The sequence below is a fragment of the Rhineura floridana genome, chromosome 12 (genome assembly GCF_030035675.1).
Source record: "Rhineura floridana isolate rRhiFlo1 chromosome 12, rRhiFlo1.hap2, whole genome shotgun sequence".
Taxonomy (NCBI): Eukaryota; Metazoa; Chordata; class Lepidosauria; order Squamata; family Rhineuridae; genus Rhineura; species Rhineura floridana.
Window position 1 is genome coordinate 11,698,648 of NC_084491.1, and position 18,099 is coordinate 11,716,746.

Below are 18,099 nucleotides of genomic sequence, written 5' to 3' on the forward strand. Positions count from 1 at the left end.
TGAAAATGTTTTTGGGAAAAGAAGTGGAGCAAACCTATGTTTGCGAACCAATATATCACAGCGGCCCTTGACATGTTACCCAAGTTATGTGTGGACACAGTCAGCATCAGGGTTTGGCATGGTCGATCAGCTGCTGAAGGCCTACACTTTCAGGACGGACTGTTGCCAACCCTTGATATGTGGTGTCCAGCTCTCCAGTGTGCCTTCTTGCTATAGCCCTAGGCCACATCCACACCAGACATTTATTCCATTTTAAACAGTTCTGGCTAATCCTGGGAAGTGTAGTTTGTGAAGGGTGCTGAGAGTTGTGAGTAGACCCCTCTTTTCCTCATAGAACTACAATTCTCAGAGTTCTCTGAGAAGAGGGTCTTACTGTTAAACCATTCTGGCCACTGAAGCTCTGTCAGGGGAATAGGGCATCTCCTAATAACACTCGAGAGCAAATGTGGTGTAGTGGTTAGAGTGTTGGACTATGACCTGGGAGACCATGGTTCAAATCCCCACACAGCTATGAAGCTCACTGGGTGACCTTGGGCCGGTCACTGCCTCTCAGCCTCAGAGGAAGGCAATGGTAAACCCCCTCTGAATACCGCTTACCATGAAAACCCTATTCATAAGTCGAGATTGACTTAAAGGCAGTCCATCTCCACTCAGCACCCTTCACAGACTACACTACCCAGGATTCTTTGGGGGAAGTCATGACAGTTAAAAGTGGAATAAATGTCTGATGTGGATGTGGCCCACCAACCTCTTAACAAAAAAAACCACTGACTTCCAACCAACCTGAGCTGCCACCAAACAGGAAGCTACTTTATACTGAGTCAGACTCTTGGTCCATCTCGCTCCATATTGTCTACACTGACTGGCAGCAGCTCTCCAGGGTTTTTCTTTCCAGCCATACCTGATAAAACCAGGAATAAAACCTGTCTGCATACAAAACAGATGCTTTACTGGGTCTTTCCAAGCTAAGCAGCCAGTGGTCTGAACATGAAGATAGGGAGAGAGGAGGCTGCTGCCACTGCATTGCAACCTGTTTTTGCTGGGTATGCTGGCTGGGTAGCTGCTTTTGAGGGGGGATCAGTTGGGTCCCTGCCACCACTGAACTGAGCAGCCAGTCCCAGGCAGCACAAGGAGAGAGAGAGAGGAGGCTGCACCTCCTCCTCCTGCTTTGCACACTCTTTGTTGGGCGTGCTGACCCAAGGAGCTGCTTATCTTCATCCGATCCCTGCTGCTGCCAGACTGTGCATCCAGCCCAGGTAATGCAAGGGGAGAGAGGAGGCAGCAGCAACACTTAATTTATTATTATTATTATTATTATTATTATTATTATTATTATTATTATTATTATTATTATTATTATTATTATTATCTATTATTATATCTGGGAGTAGTATCTATTATAATATCTATTATACTATCTGGCTGAAGCCACTCTAGGCGGCGTACATATTAAATTCAATAAAATACAAAATACAGTAAATACAATAAATACAATAAAATACAAATAATCATCAGTGACAGAATAGCAGCAATTGTAATACATAGCAGCGGGGATTGAGTATATAATTAGCCCATCCCGATAGTCTCAAAGGCCTGACCAAACAGCCAAGTTTTTAATGCTTGGCGGAAGGTATCCAGGGAAGGGGCATGTCGAAGATCGAACGGGAGGGAATTCCAGAGAGTGGGGGCCGCCACCGAAAAAGCCCTCTCTCTAGTCCCCACCAACCTAACTACTTTTGTTGGTGGGATTGAGAGAAGGCCCTGCGTGGCGGATCTTGTTGGGCGGCATAGTTGGTGACTATTCCATATATACATCCCACCTTTCCTCCAAGGAGCTCAAGGTGGCATGCAGAGTTCTTCCCCTCCCCCCTTTTATCCTCACAGCAATCCTGTGAGGTAGGTTAGGCTGACTTGGCCCAAGGTCTCCGAATGAGCTTCATGGCTGAGCAGGGATTTGAACCCTCTGGTCTCCCAGGTCCTAGTCCAGCACTCTAAGCTACTGCACCACACTAGATGCCGGTGTTGTACTCTGTTTGCTGGCCAGGCTCCCAGGCTTCAAGGAGCTGTTTATCTTGGCTCCATCCCCTTTGGCCATGATAGCACAGGCAGCTGCTGTGGAGCTCTTTGCTTTGGCTGTCCCTTGATGCTACCACCTCCCTGGTTACTTGTAAGAAAAGAAAAGATCAGTTGAACTCTCTGTATATATAATTAGTGAAACTGCTCCCCACCACAAATACCACTAGATTTAAAAAAAGAATAAAAAGATAAGCAGTACAGTCCTACAATTGTTAGTCCATACATTCCACTGTGTTCAGTGGGGCATACTTGCAGGTGTGTCTAGGCATAGGCTTGCAGCTATCTGTGCCTACTCCAAAGGTAGGTCCCATTGAGTTCAGTGGGGCTTACTCCCAGCTAAGTGGGGATAGGATTGCAGCATTTCCAGCTGTACTGACCTAAACCAGTTACAGAGTTAGCCCTGCAAATGCAAACAAGGTCAATAATGATTTGCTTTATGAAAGGTTTGCGTTTGAGCACTAAGATGCCACAAAAGGTTGGAGGGAACACGCTTAATTAGAAGCTTGCTTTTACTCTGTTGTTCATGGGATGCAGTGAGTTCTAATGCAAAGCTCCTTGAAAAGCTTAGTTGGGATGTGTTACATACAACGGCAAGATAATGGTCTGGATTCAGAGATATGGGCAAAGTAGCACATTGTTTTACAGTTTTTCTGTCAGTGGACCCCTTCGCCTCCCCCACTATGTTTTAAACTTGCCCAGTTTTCCTCAGCAAAACAACGCTTAGAAGGCTTGACTGGAACTTGTCTTGCTTCTGTTTTGAATTGCAAAGCATAGGAATAGGAATGCCTTGTTAAGTCGCCTTGGATGTTCCCTGCAAATGCCAGTTTGGTTGGCATTCCAAAGATCACAGCATGAACAGGTGTAACATTGTGAACAATGTCCCAGTGCCCACCCTTCTACTGATGCTTATCTTTAAACATACATGCCACTTCAAAACCTTGTCAGTAATTCTTACATTATCCCCATGAGGCAGCTAGGTCAGTAGTATAGTAATGTGGCCAAGGCCCATCGAATTAAGTCTGTGGTGAAGTAGAAGTTGAACTCTTAGTACCAGAGCTTATTTTGTGTCAGAACTCATCCACAGAACTTGTTTCCAGAATCGGAACCGAGTTCTGGAATTTGAAGGATTAATAAAGGAACCTCTTTTGAAGATGTGCAGTTTTCTTCCCTTATCTCTCAGTAACCATAGTAACCTCCATACTGGATTGTTGTAAGGCTAACCAACAATATATGTGAAGCACTTTGAAATACTTTTTTTTTTTAAAAAAAGATTTATTTAAAACCATTTCTAAAACACTTAATATTTAAAAACCTCTAAGTGGTGTACAAAAATACAACGTAAAAACAATAAAGCAGTATCATAAAACAGAAATACAGTAATTATAGGGTCCAATCGTTTGAACTGGGGAAAGCCAAGACAAAAAGATAATGTATTTGCTAGATGACTGAAGCAACTGATAGATGATGCTTCTGTATGGCAGAAGGAAGGGCATTCCACAGTGCAGGGGCAATGGCGGAAAATGCCCATTTTCGGCTCACCTCTCTGTGACATTATTCTGTAGGGTACAGTGACACAAATAAAATTTCCCCAGATGATCTCAGTGAGCTCACAGGTCTGTACGGCTGTACAGAGGTAGACAGTCTTTCGGGTAACTTGGTCCTGAGTTGTTTGGAGCTTTATATGTAAGAAATAAGACCTTGAACCTGGCTTGGTAGCTGACAGGTAGGTAGTGCAATCCCATCGGCACAGGTGTAATATGTCTGTGTCAGGTCCGGGTGCTCTATTCAGCAACTTGGCAACAGATTTTGTTAATGCGTTATGTAACACGTAGGACAAAATTATGTAGTAAATTTTTAGAGCATTTAGAAGACGAGCAGTTTTTTGCTTGGCATGTATGTGGTTGCCTTTGGGCTCAGCGTATTAAAAAAATCTATGAATCCGTCTTGGTCCTGGCCCCTATGCGTGTCCCAGGGATGTCCAGGGGTGGTGTTGGGGAAAGGTGCCAACCACTCCAAGCTTCAAAAACTATGGTGGTAGCTTCAGTCCTTGTCTTTGATTATCAGAGTGATGGAAATGACTTCTAAGGAAGCAAACGTCCCCATGCTTCTCCCTCCTGTTTTATGTTCTTTAGGTTGATAAAGAAACAAGAGACATTGAAAAGCTGCTAGAGATTGATTGATTGATTGATTGATTGATTGGGTATTCTTGAAGGTTATAATCACACCACTTGGTAGCCTTTCAACTTCAGAAATGTGAGCTCATTTTATTGAAAATTTTCCTTACAGAATGTTTTTAGCCCAATTTAAAATAACCCCATCCACACAACAATATAAAAATGAGAGTAGATAAACACATAACTAAAACATCCTGTTAAAATAACAGAGTGGTTATACATCCTACTGCCAGGTTATGAACATACGAAGCTGCCTTCTACCAAGTGGTCTATGTAGTCCAGGGAAGGGGAACCTGTGGTCCTCCAGATGTTGTTGGGCTCCTATCTCTCATCAGCCCCAGCCATCATGGCTAATGGCCAAGGATAATGGGAGCTGTAGTCCAGCAACATCTGGAAAGCCACAGGTTCCCCAGCCCTGATTGAGACCTCTTGACTGTTCATGGCTCTCCAAAGTCTCATTTAGAGGTCTTTCCCAGGCCTGCTACCTGAGTTAGTTCCAGCTGGAGATAACAGAGATTGAACTGGGGGCCTTCTGCGTGTCAGGCATTTATACTACCACTGAGAATCTCTCTGGCAGGTTCTGCTTTAAAAATGGTTGAGATTGCAGCCAGAGGCCAAGCCTAATTACAACCCTTCTCCTTCCTTTCTCAAAGTGCTCTCCTGGGTCAAATAATTTCAGTGTAACATTCCAGCATAGGATGCTGCCTGCCTTTTATTTTCAGCAGGAGTTAATTTAGAGCTGCATGTATTCTAGGGTAGCATAGCATTCAGCAAATGGTTCAGAATTCAGTAGTCTAAGAATCTCAAGTTTAATATTTTTAAAAATCAAGTTTCTATCCCTTATAGCTAAAACGATGCATTCCGCTACAGAAACAGGAAGCTTTGTTGTATTTGCTCTTTCTCCCTTGGGTGTTTCATTGTACTGAATGTGGTGAGTAAGAATCATCTTTAGGCAACCAGGAATTGGTTTTTTTTTGTGGTTGTTGTGTTAGGTGACTGATGACTAACATTGGTAGGCAGGTAGTTGAGTAACCTTGTTAATGTTTACACGACTCTACTACCTTCATATTTGGGATGCAGGGGAGAGAGAATTACCTAGATACAGGTGTGTAGTCACCTGAGGTCATGGGGGATTGTAGACCTGTTACTTTTTTGGGAAGCAGGATCCCAGCCAGGTCCCTATGTATGAGCCAGTCAGCATGAAAAGGGAGGGTGTTAGCCACTGAGAAGAGTCCTTGTCCTTTTATGCTGATTGGAGCCGATCAAAGTGAAAGGAGGTGAGTCAGCCACCGAGAAAACTCTTCTCAGTAGCTAACACACAGCCTCTCCTTTATGCTGGTGGCTCCCAGGAATGTCTGTTGTAGTGGAGTGTGGACTTGCGAGATGACAGGGAGAGCAAGGGAGATGTGGAAAAGGGGGTGTTGCCATGATGGGTATGGTGTGACTGTCATGATGGGACCCTGCACTTCTGAATTTGCCACTATGCTACTGTCTAGATATGTATGTGTCAAGATGTTGGAGGCAAAAAAGGGTGGGGAGGAGGCTTGTTTCTGAAACTGTAGACTCCAAAAACCTCTCCATTTTGGAAAATCAAACTACAAGTTAGTCTGAATATCCTTTCATAAGTTGTATTCACACCTCCCCCTGCCGTGCTGTCTGCCTTGGGATATCACTACCTGAATTTACTTCAAACTACAGTTTTGTTGGCATGTGCTTAGGGGTAACTCTGAGGTTGAGGCAAGCTGCGGGTTGATTATCCATCAAGATCAGCTGCTCTTATCCCACCGCTTTCATCTTGAGATAAATGATTATATTAACAATTGCAGAGTTGTAACTGCCGATGAGTGCCTCTCACCATTCTATAAAGAAACACAGCAAATAACCCAAGATGGTAAAATGAATGTTTCAGCAGAACACCCGTGTCCTCGTTTTGCAGGATTCTATGTCTAGCAAACAGTAGATGTGGTTCTTGGAGTATACTGTTGCAAATGGAGAGGTGGGGTGACAAGGTTAAGTATTTCCCCCTGAAAACAATTCCTGGCATGTGTCAGGGAGAAAGCAAGACTAGAACTCTTCACCCTGAAATCTAGTTTTCAGCTTGCATTTATTTATGTGAAGAAATACTTAACTTTGCAGTCCCTGCCTCTCCACCTGGAGGTGAACTGGTGCTGCCAAGGAAAGGTTTAACACCATGCCGAGCTGTTTGTACGAACTACCCCATAACTGTGTAAGCAAGCAATGAGGAAACAATGACTTAATGGAGAAGCCCATGCCGATGGACCATGCAACGAAAGTTGAATGGGCTTTATAGTTCTTTGCACATGCTTTTAACCCCTGCTGCCTCTATGCCCTTCCTGCTCTGAAGGCTTTATGGAGGCCAGTTTGCTAGCTGCTGAGCTTCAGGAAGGTGCAGCTCCTCCTGGAGTTGGATTTTCCATCTCACCCTGCTATTTTGTCTTGGGCTCGATCAGACGCTTGCCCTTTGCAGCACGATGCTTTGTGGCTGCAGTTGGTTTCTGATAACATGTTTTAAAAAACAGAGCACTGTGTACATCGATGGCACTGTACTGATAATGAAAAACGACAATCTCCATCCCAAACTCTTGCTCCCTCTGCTCTTCCAAACGACTCGCATGGCAGCTGAGGCCTGTGTTTTACGACTGTAGGAGGGATGCCCTCTCCCCCAGAGTTTGCATGCTGCCAGAATAATGCATCTGCAATAAACCATTCACACCTTGCTTCCCCCTTGTTTTTTCCCCTCTCTGTCTCTTTTGTCTCCTCTAACATTTCCAGTTCTGCCCAAAACAAGCATTGAAGTGGAGTCTTATTCGGCTCACCCTGGCGACCTCCTCCAGTTGCGCTGCCGGCTACGGGATGATGTGCAGAGCATCAACTGGATTCGAGATGGGGTCCAGCTCTCAGAGAACAACCGGACGCGCATCACAGGGGAGGAGGTGGAGGTCAGGGACGCCGTGCCAGAGGACTCAGGGCTTTATGCCTGCATGACCAACAGCCCCTCTGGAAGCGAGACCACCTACTTCTCCGTGAATGTCTCAGGTTTGTAGCAGGCCAGCTGCAGGGATGAGTGACATCAACAGTGGAGGCTGGTGGCTCCAATGTCAGTCGGGCACTGAATTCACTCCAGGTTTTAGTCTGAACTTTCAAGGAGCTGTCCAAGGTGCATTCAGCTCAAAGCAGTGTTGGCATCACTCAGGAGTGGCTAATCTATGGCCCTCCAGATGTTTCAGGACTACAGCTCTGACCACTGGCCATGCTGGCTGGGGCTAATGGGAGATGGACTCCATCAGCATCAGGAGGGCCACAGGTTCCCCACCTCTGGCATAGCAGATAGTGTCCACTCTGACTGCAGCAAAACCCAGTTCTGGGTTCTCTTCTTCGTTGTGAGCAAGTCTCCTGGTTTCGCAGCTTAGCCTGCTTTCTGCAGGGTTGTTGGCAGCATTGCCCAATTCTTAACATGAGAAGCGCTTGAGTACAAACTTGTCTGGAAGTCATACGCTCTGACTCAGAAGTCCTTCCCGTGATCTGGGGTGTATGTGGGAGCTTCCTGCGCTTAAAAGCCATCTTGTCTTTGGTATCACTTTACGTGCTTAGCCCTGGCATGAAAATGGGTCCAGGCTCAAATTAAGCCCTAGCAGAGCTTGGAAGATTACTTTTAAAAAGTAATAAATTACAGTTACAATTACATGGCCCCAAAAAAGTAGTAATTACTGTTACAATTACAATTGCTCTGAAAGTAACTGATTACTTTGCTTTTTCTCAAAAATAATCGCTACAATTACATTTCGGTTACTGTTTTAAAAAAATGCCTACAAGTTGCTGGCCTTGGCTGCTGCACATCTAAGTAGCCTAAAACAACATTAAAAATAAACACACACATACAGAGGTAGTAGAATAATTCTTTTTATCCATACAGTAGAAATGGTGGCCTCTCCACTGGTAAGGGAAGGCCACTACTCAGATCTCTGCACATCAAGCCAAGTGCAACCCCCTCCCCACTCAGCCAGCAAGCACAATCTCTCTCACTTAACCACCTCCCAGACCCTGCCCTCCACGCACGCGTGCACACACACACGTCATCTTTCACCTCCACAGTTCTTTATCTCCATTCTGCTGCTGCCTCCTTTATCCATGTTTTTGCCCTCCAGCTCCTTTCTCCCTCCACTCTATTCTTCACCACCACCATCCATTGTTTTCTCCACTCCACCCTGTCTCGCTCTCCACCTCCTCCCACCCACCCACAGAGCATGAGGGAAGAGCGATGCTGCACAGAAGCACAGTTTGAGGCACATGATTTTCATCCACAAATCAGAGGAGCAGAAGACTTCCCCACTCCCCCCCCCCAAATAATGCCCAAATATAATGCTGGAAAAATTACAATTGCTCCACAAAAGTAATAAAATCACTCCTATTACAATCAAAATGTAAAGGAATTACCCACTCATTCCTCAAAAAAGTAACAGATTACTTCCAAGCTCTGTGATCAAGTAATATTCCCGTGGGCCCTTTGCTTTTGACAGGAAGAGAAAATATCATTTAGGGCTAGCTGCTATTTACTGTCCTTTCTAAATCCCTTCCTTTAGTTAGGCTTCATTAGATACATCCTTGAAATAATATGCTGATACGATGACACCAAAAGGGTTAGCTCTATGGGCAGCCTTGGAGGGTTCTCGCCTTGCTGGTAGAAGACCCTCCCCTCCCAGCTCTGAGATCAGCCCCCCATCCCCTTGCAATTCCCTGCAGATCTTGGAAAGGTGGGTTCCCCAGGGCCCTTGTTTTGGCTGTTGACAGAAGCCATAGGTCCTTTTGCTTGAGTCTGGGGGCATCTACCACCATGGTTGCAGGAGGCTGCACTATATACTGTTTGTAAGTTGTAGCCCAGAGGCTTCACAGAGGTCTTCCAACCGGGTTGGCTGTCCGTGGACAAAGCCCAAAACAGTGATGGAGATGTCATCCTTTAAAAGACTCCACAGTTCTTAAAGTGCCAAACCCATGTGGGGTCATGCTGAAGGAAGAAAATTACTTATTGTGGACATAATCTAATAGGTTCCCAGGATAGTCACAGTACAGTGAGCACACATCTAAGGCAGGAAGCGCTGGTTGTGCTTCCAAGAGAGCGTTTCAGTTTTCCTAGGTTGTGCTTGAAAGTGCTACAAAGACTGGCAAATCCCCAGTTTGACCAGAGACCATGGTGGAGCAGAAAAAAATGATGTGGGCATTGGAAACTCTACAGTAACAACTCCAACAACGACAAAGTTCTGTGTATGATGCAATTCTGTGGTTACGGAAAAAGTCTAGAACGCATTAAGTGGGTACAGTATTCGCTTTCTTGAGCATCTTGGCTTTTTTTTTTAATCTAGTTTTTAGCCCTTATGGTTATAGATGTGGGCAAAGCCCGCTGAAAGCTCAGAAACCAGAGAGGGGTGGTTCAGTAAGAATTCCAGTGGCTTTGCGTGAAGCACCATCTTTGCTGCTTCCCACAAATAACTTCTTGCAGAAAAAATTATACAAAATAAGGAATTACACAAATTTGCTAAATTTGCATTATGTGTTGGGATACCAAATTGCACGATCGAACCGTGATTGTAAATTGCAGGGTGGGGAAACCCCCACTTTTCCCACTCTCGTTGTCATTATGAGATTCTGTCTAGACAAACAATTCATCACAGGATAAAACTTTTTCCTGGACTATGCTACTTCAGGTTACTGATAGCAGACAGGGAGTGAGGAGAATCACATGTTTCAGAACATCTGCATATTTAAAGAAATATTCTGCTTGCAGCAAAACTGATAACAAGGAGAATTCTAGACATCTCCTGACATGCTAGCTTTATGGATTCCCCCCCTTGCAAAAAAAAACACAAACAGGAAGCATGTGATCTTTCATCTCCAGGCTGAGGTGGTATGGCCCAGGCACAATTCTTGCATGTGCTAAGCTGTTTGTTTGATAGAGTTGATAATCCATATGGAGTGACAGACTAAAAGCAGGTGAGGGGAACCTTTGGCCCTCCCAATGTTGCTGAACTACAACTCCCATTATCCCTAGCCACTGGCAATGCTGGGGCTAATGAGATTTGTAGTTCAGCAACATCTGGAGGGCCAAATGTTTCCCACTCATGCCAAAAAGTCTCCTGAATTGCCAACCCAACCACAAGCATCTACAAACTCTGCCTAGCTTTAGTAGCCAGCTGAAATGTGTGCTTGCCAAAAACTCTGTCCCTCCCTGCACTTTTGAGGCACCCTGAGCACCGCTGAGGGTCACTGCAACTGCAGGGACAAGCGTCTGTCCACCAGTTCCAAGATTGAGGCAAGGGGCTTATCCTTGCATCACTGAGCCAGTGAGAGTCTCTGGAAGCAGCAAGCTGTCTCTGAGGTTCAGCATAAAGTCAGCAAAATTGCCTGCACGTTTATGAGCCTGTTCTCACCCAGATAATCCTCTTTGGTGTCCTGTAGTTTTCCATCTCCTCCAATTCCCACTTACTGTCCTACGAGGCCCAGCAGAGCACCAACAGTCCAGTGGATCCTGATTTCCTTAAGTTGTATTTTTAGTTAAACATTTATATTCTGCCATCCTGTTGCAAAAGTACCACTCAGGGCAGCAACACAACATTTCAAAAATTACTGTTTTATCAAAACAACAATTGAGACAGGGTCAGCAGTTAAAACCAAAACATAGAAACATTATTTGCCACATAAGCAAAAGCCTCCTGGAATAAAACCATCTTTAACAAGCAGCAAAAAAACAGGAAGGGAGGGAGCCAATCACACTTTACAGGACAAAGGTGTTCCATATTCAGGGTGTAGCCACTGAGAAGGCCCCCTTCATCCCACTCAAATGTGCTTCTACCCTAGATGTGTCACAGAGAAGGGCCACTCCTGAAGGGAAGGGGCAAGATTTTTATTTATTTTATTTAACAAAATGTATATACCACTTGTTTGTAAAAAAAAAACCAACAACCTCTAAGTGGTTTACAAAGAACATTAGAATTATCAATAAAAGCTATTAAGAACAAGTAATTCAAAACATTTTTTTAAATGATCGAAACTGCGGTAGACTTAAAAAGAGATTAACATACATTAGTATTATATGTCTGGATAGGCTTGCCTAAACAGAAATACTTTAAGCAGGTGCCGAAAGTAATGGGCAGAGAGTTCCAGGGATGTGTTTCTAAGATATCCTGTGCCTAAGACATTTAGGACTTTATAAGTAGCTTCCAATACTTTGAATTGTGCCTGGGAGCAAATTGGTAACTAGTGCAGCTGTTGTAGAATTGGTGTAACATGATCTCACAGGCAAGCGCCCAGCATCATCCTTGTTATGGAAGGGGTGTGTGTGTATGGCTGAAGAGAGTCACAGCTGTAATGTCTCCACTAGAACAGCTTACAGTGCAACACATACTTCCCTTCGCCTGCATCATTGCAGGCTAGCATGCCCTCAACTCAAACTGACGTCACCTACTTTCTTTTCCAGATGCTCTTCCATCTGCCGAAGATGATGATGATGACGATGATTCCTCCTCAGAGGAGAAGGAGGCAGATAACTCCAAACCAAATCGTACGTGTGAGATTAATCAGTTAATGTAACTTGTCAGCTACAAGTCCCGAACACAGATAGGTGTTTTGTCTTACAAACTCGGTTGGTAGCTGTGATGCTTTTCCAGCTGAGATCTGCTTGTGGACACTCTCCTGTGCTGCCTGCAATTCCACTTATTTTTTGCCCTTGAAGCAGGGCTGTGGAGACGGAGTCGTGGAGTCGGAAGCAATTTTGGGTGGAGATGGAGTCGGAGTCGGAAGAAATGTACCGACTCCGGCTTCAAAATAAATTTTGATTGACAAATTTTTAAAAATATAAATACAAAATGTCAAAGAAGCTTCCCATGAAGTCAGCTGTAGTTGAGCATTTCACCATATCTCAAGGTGGAAAACATTTTGTGTGTCAGTGTATGACGCAGGACCCAGATGAAGACAAATGCTGTGATGCCAAGATCAGCGCATATTCAGGCAGTGATAAAAATGCTCCTATGAGAGCTTCCAATTTAAAAAGACATTTACAACCCTTTCCAGGACTGTGGAGTTGGAAGCAATTTTGGGTGGAGTCGGAGTCGAAGGTTTGGCGTACCGACTCCACAGCCCTGCCTTAAAGTGTCACAAACTAACTCAGTCAACAACACTCCCTCCTCCTATGGGTAATCAGAAGGAAGTACTCATGTCTCATTCTCCTTGGGTGGTGGTGAACTGTCTATCATCTTGGCAACCATGTCTAACCTCTGTGTCACACGCTTATGTCCAAGGGCTGACAAGTTCCTGGGGCATACTGACAGGCAAGTATAAGATGGGCTAGGTGGCAAGCAGGCACTTACAGTAGTGGCACAGATCTAGTCTTCTTCAGCAACAAATTCTCCATTCTGGGGGTAGAGCAGCAGAAATGGGACGCAATTGGTTCTCCAGTATCACCTGGTTTTGGGGACCAGGAGGATTCTGGGCTGTGTAAAAGTATCCCATCTTGAACATTCAGAAGTTGCTTCTTCTGAGCAGCAGTTCTAGTGGTGCAGAGAACTGGGAACCCAGTTCAACTCCTGCCATACCTGATGGGGGGTTTTTTTCTTTGAGAAGGGAGAATTGCACTGCTTTCTAGTCACAAGACATGTACTTCCCAATGCCATGCATCTCTCCCCCTTCACCATGTGCTAAATATTGGAGAAGCCCAACTTACTCCCATGTCTGTCTGTCTTCCTTTTTCTGGGGTTTTTTTTGGGGGGGGCATCTCCTTCAGAAGCCATTCCACCTTACTGGACATATCCTGAGAAGATGGAGAAGAAGCTTCATGCTGTCCCAGCTGCCAAGACCGTGAAATTTAGGTGTCCATCTAGTGGGACACCCACCCCTTCGCTGCATTGGCTGAAGAATGGCAAGGAATTCAAACCTGACCATCGTATAGGTGGATATAAGGTAGGAGTCTCTGTTGTCTGCCCCTGGAGCCCCTCTGAAGAGAACAGAGGAGGCTCTGAGCAGTGGCAGTTGGTGGTGACATGTCAGTGGGGCAGTGGAATCTGCTCCGGGTTTTAGTCTGAACTTTCAAGGAGCTGTCCAAGGTGCTGAAGTGGATTTGAGTTTGAGTTTTTTTAGGGTCTTCTCTAGGACCATGTAAGAAATGTGCCATAAGTTTCTCATAAGTTTCATAGTAAAGGTGAAGATAAAAATGTATCTGTTGGCAGGGCGATACTCATGTCTGGTACATTCAGGTGAAATGCCCATATTTTAAGGTGCTAATGAAAAAGAAGAGCTTTCTCCAGGGCTGCTGCCTTTTTAATTTGTTTAATTGGTAAATTAATCAAGCTTTAGTTCAGGGGTTCCCCTACTGTGGTCCCTGAGCCACCAGTGGCCCACAAGCTTCATTCAGGTGGTCCACAAAGTGTCCATATCAAATATTCATACTGATTTCTGCTTGTATTTTTATTGCTTATCTTGTATTTTATTCTATGGAATTCAAATTGTAAAACAATAAAATACAATATAAGAAATGAAAGAAGCAATAAAAACACAATTAAAAATAATACAGCATCTAGCACAATGCTAGAACAACAAGCTACAACAAGCAGAAAAATGATTAAGTGGTCCACCAAGACTGTCAGCAATTTTCAAGGGGTTCAAAGTTTGGGAACCGCTGCTTTAGTTGATTGGTCTAAGAGAAATGTATGTGTATAGGTGAGTAAAAAGACAGCTTTTCTCTTTTAACAAGGAATGGTAGTTTATTTTTTAAGAAAAATGGTAAGCTATCTCATACTTCCCTCATTTAGTGGGGAATGACAGATGATGCCACAGTGGCACCAATGGTTCATAAAGGAGGAGGAAGCAGTAAAGTTCCCCCATGCCATTCCTTGGAATAAATGATGGTGTGTGTGGTGGGGGGGGTTCCTTTGGGTAAAACATTGCAGATTCTCCAGACACAGCCTGTTGCCTTCCATTCCATTTTAGCATTAAGTCACTGGTGAGAAACCTCAGGCCCAGGGACCAAATGCAGCCCTCCAGGCCTCTCCGTCAGAACTCTCTCTAAGCCACAACCCTCACTGACTCTGCTTCACACCCTGAGCATTTTTGCTTGGCTACAATCTGTCCTCAAACTCTGGGAATGCCTCTTGCTTGCCAGGATGGAGGATATAGAGAAGTGAGAATGTATGTAGAAACTAACCTACTATGCAAGGTAAAATTTACATTCATAGCTCCACCCATGTTTGCCACTGGCCCCACCTACCACTGGCACGTGGCCCTCAGTAGGTTTCCTGGAAGGCAGAGCAGCCCTCAGACTGAAAAAGGTTCCCCCATCCTTGCATGAAGTGGTTAGAGCAGGAATAGTCAACATGGTGCCCTCCAGGTGTGATGGGAGCTGTAGTCCAATAACATCTGGAAGGAACCACTTTGGCTAACTTGGATTAGAGCAGCATTTCCCAACTAGTGGCCCACCAGATGTTGTTGGACCACAATTCCCATCTTTCCTGACCATTGGCAATGCTGGCTGAGGCTGATGGGAGTTGTGGTCCAACAACATCTGGTGGCCCACTAGTTGGGAAAGGCTGGATTAGAGTGTCGGACTAGGACCTGGGAGACCAGGGTTCAGATCCCCACTCAGCCAGGAAGCTTGCTAGATGACCTTGGGGTCAGTCTCAGTCTAACACACTTTGCAGGGTCGTGGAGAGGATAAAATGGAGAGAGGGAGAGCCATGTATGCCGCTCCTTGGAGCTCCTTGGAGCAAAAATGAGATATAAATGTAGACATACTCATAGTAATAATATACTTACCCTGCCCTTGTCAACAGAATGGTTTGGAAAGGGAAAGCAGATTTCTACAGGTGTGGAATATTATTATGTAAGATTTAATCAATTAAGTGATTGTTTGTAAAGCAGGTGATTAATCAACAAAATCTGTAATCTGTTGATGACTCATTGTCATTTCTTCCCCTGGGCTCCTTATGCCACATCAGCTTCATTGACAGATTAAGTGCCTGTTACAGCTTGAAAAGTGTCCTCCACATGTCTTGCAAGCAAGGCCTGCCGCCAGCTAGATTTGGTCTCGTCATCTCCGAACCTCTTCAAAGCCAAGCGGAGGCGTCTTGGCTGAAAGTGCGACAATGCAGAAGTCATTCTGGCACTTGCTAGCGGGTGCTGCTGGCTCGCCTTGGATGCTTCATCCATTTGCCTCCAGTTAGAACAACTTGTTTCCATCTGGAGTGACTCACAAGCACAGCACGGCCTCTACACCTCCCACTGCTAGCTTAGCCCAGTACCCTGCGCTAATAATAAAACTCCTTTAGCCACAGCCGCCAACACAGGTAGGAGCCATCCTGTCCTTCTTTTCCCCCTATTTAATCTTTGCGTCTGGTCAGAGAGACTGTGCCTGAGGAATCAATAGTGACTTTAATGAATCTGTCATTTTTCTCCTAGCCTGAACCTGATCAAGCAACGGCTCCTTGTCACTTCCTGGAAGTAATGACTCTTTCCAGAGAAAGTCATTGCTGCACCTCCCGTAGTTTTAATCCCTCTGCTCTTTTTGAAGCTCTGCTGGCTTAGCTTGCCCGTAGTCCCAGCAAACCTTGGTAGCAGCTGCAGTGGGAGGTGGAATGCCACGCCTCACCTGTGGGAGACCTGCTCAAGCTCCACCTGAGGAAAGGCTCTTGCCCAAAGCCATTTAACCTAATAGATAGCAAGGCAAAAAAAAATGCTCAGGTCAGGATCTTGCCCACTATGAGGTAATGCTGGCTGGTGTCCATAGGGCGGAAGTAGAGGAGCCCAACAGTAAGTGGAGCCAGAGCCGACAACAGGCAGGGGCAGCAAGGACCATATTCACACCATACATTTATTCCGCTATCATTCCACTTTAAACAGTCATGGCTTCTTTCCCTAAAGAATCCTGGGAAGCTCTGTGAGAATAGGAGTCTCCTAACAGCTCTCAGCAGCCTTCACAAACTACATTTCCCAGGATTCTTTGAGGGAAGCCACAATTGTTTAAAGTGGAATAAAGGTGTGATATGGATGTGGCCTAATTCTAGTTTTGTACCTATCTAGTTTTGTACCTGCTGAGTTCTACACTGAAACTGAGGAGGAGGAGGAGGAGGAGGAGGAGGAGGAGGAGGAAGCTGACAGCCAGGTGCAGGGTGGCTGAAGGCAGTCTAAGACAGGAGGAGCAGTGCCTTGCTAGCCCCAGTGAACCAGTGTCTGCTGCTATGAGGGCAGGGTTCATAGACTTTGGATAACTGGCAGTGTTCGTTTGGTAGCCCAGCTACGTCCCTATCTGGACAGTGATGACCTCGCCTCAGTTGTTCATGCTCTGGTAACTTCTAGACTAGACTACTGCAATGCGCTCTACGTTGGGCTGCCCTTGAAGACTGTTCGGAAACTACAGTTAGTCCAGAATGCAGCGGCCAGATTGTTGACGCGGACCAGAAGGTCCGCTCATATAACACCTGTTCTGGCCCGTCTGCACTGGCTTCCTATTTGTTTCCGGGCTAGATTCAAAGTGCTGGTTCTGACCTATAAAGCCCTACACGGCATGGGACCGCAATACCTGGTGGAACGCCTCTCCCAATATGAACCTACCCGTACACTGCGCTCAACATCTAAGGCCCTCCTCCGAGTGCCATCCCATCGAGAAGCTCAGAACTAGGGCCTTTTCCATGGTGGCCCCCGAACTGTGGAACAGCCTTCCCGATGAGGTGCGCCTGGCGCCGACACTACTATCTTTTCGGCGTCAGGTGAAAACCTTTTTATACTCCCAGGCATTTTAAAGTGTGTTTTAATAGCATTTTCATCATTATTTTGTATTCTGGATGTTGTTTGGTTCTTTTATTGTTTGTTGTTTTGTTTCTTGATTCATTGTATTTATTGTATTCATATATTGTGCTTGTTTTTATCTTTCTGTACACCGCCCAGAGAGCCTTCGGGCTTAGGGCGGTATATAAATTAAATTAAATAAATAATAAATAAATTAACTACTTGTAGCACACTCCAACTTGGAAGCCCTGTGGCGAATACTGTGGGAAGGCCAGAGCAGCCATAAGCTTCTTTGGTTGAAGCCTGGGGTGGGGGAACCTTTTCAGCCTGAGGACCACACTCCCTTAGGCAACCTTTTGAGGACCAGTGGTGGGTGGGCTGGAATCAAAAGTGGGTGGAGCAACAGATGTAAATGGTATCTTTGCACTGTAGGCTAGTTTTTACCCATACTGGTACCTCTGTTTTCCATCCAAAGCAAGAGGAATTGTCAGAATTCAAAGACACATTCTAGCCAGGCAGAAACACTCAGGGTGTGAAGCAGGGTCAGTGATGGGTATGGTCCAGGGACAGTTCTAAGGGCCAGATAGGGAAGCCTGGAGGGCCACATTTAGCCCCCAGACCTGAGGTTCCCCATCCCCGGTTAAAACTAATTCTTCAATTTGTAGTCGAATGCCTCACCTTAAGAATGGAAAGAAGGGATTTGTCTTGGCTCAGTTATGGCTTAGGCATGGAGTCCCTACCCATCAGTATATATTGAGGAGTGATGGCTTGGAGTATTCCCTCACATTGTTAAACATATATCGCTGGAATATCCATGATTCTCAAGTGTTTGGAAGGCCTTTCTACACATCTAGGTACCATACGCTGAACTTGACCTCAATTCTGGGTGATGGTGTTGATCTACAAGCTTTATTCAGGTTCCAGAGCTCTATGGGCTTTAAGCAGTCCTTAATACTGAGGCTACATACACACCATGCATTTAAAGCACATTTGCAGCACATGATATTCTGTTGCAAATTATAGTTTGTTAAGGGCACTGCTGGGAAGTGTAGCTCTGTGCAGGGTA

The 18,099-nt window shown here is 45.2% G+C and overlaps 1 protein-coding gene across 10 annotated transcripts in view; it reads left to right on the forward strand.

Annotated features, from left to right (window-relative positions):
• FGFR1 (fibroblast growth factor receptor 1) overlaps nucleotides 1-18,099 on the forward strand; it is a 126,040-nt gene that overhangs the window by 62,943 nt on the left and 44,998 nt on the right. For 8 of the 10 annotated variants that reach the window (XM_061592556.1, XM_061592552.1, XM_061592557.1 and 5 more), the window contains exons 3-5: nucleotides 7,044-7,307; nucleotides 11,740-11,823; nucleotides 13,042-13,217. In XM_061592556.1, the coding sequence (XP_061448540.1) occupies nucleotides 7,044-7,307; nucleotides 11,740-11,823; nucleotides 13,042-13,217 (524 nt within the window). The remainder of the gene's footprint in view (nucleotides 1-7,043; nucleotides 7,308-11,739; nucleotides 11,824-13,041; nucleotides 13,218-18,099) is intronic. The other 2 variants (XM_061592560.1, XM_061592562.1) reach the window with 1 other exon arrangement.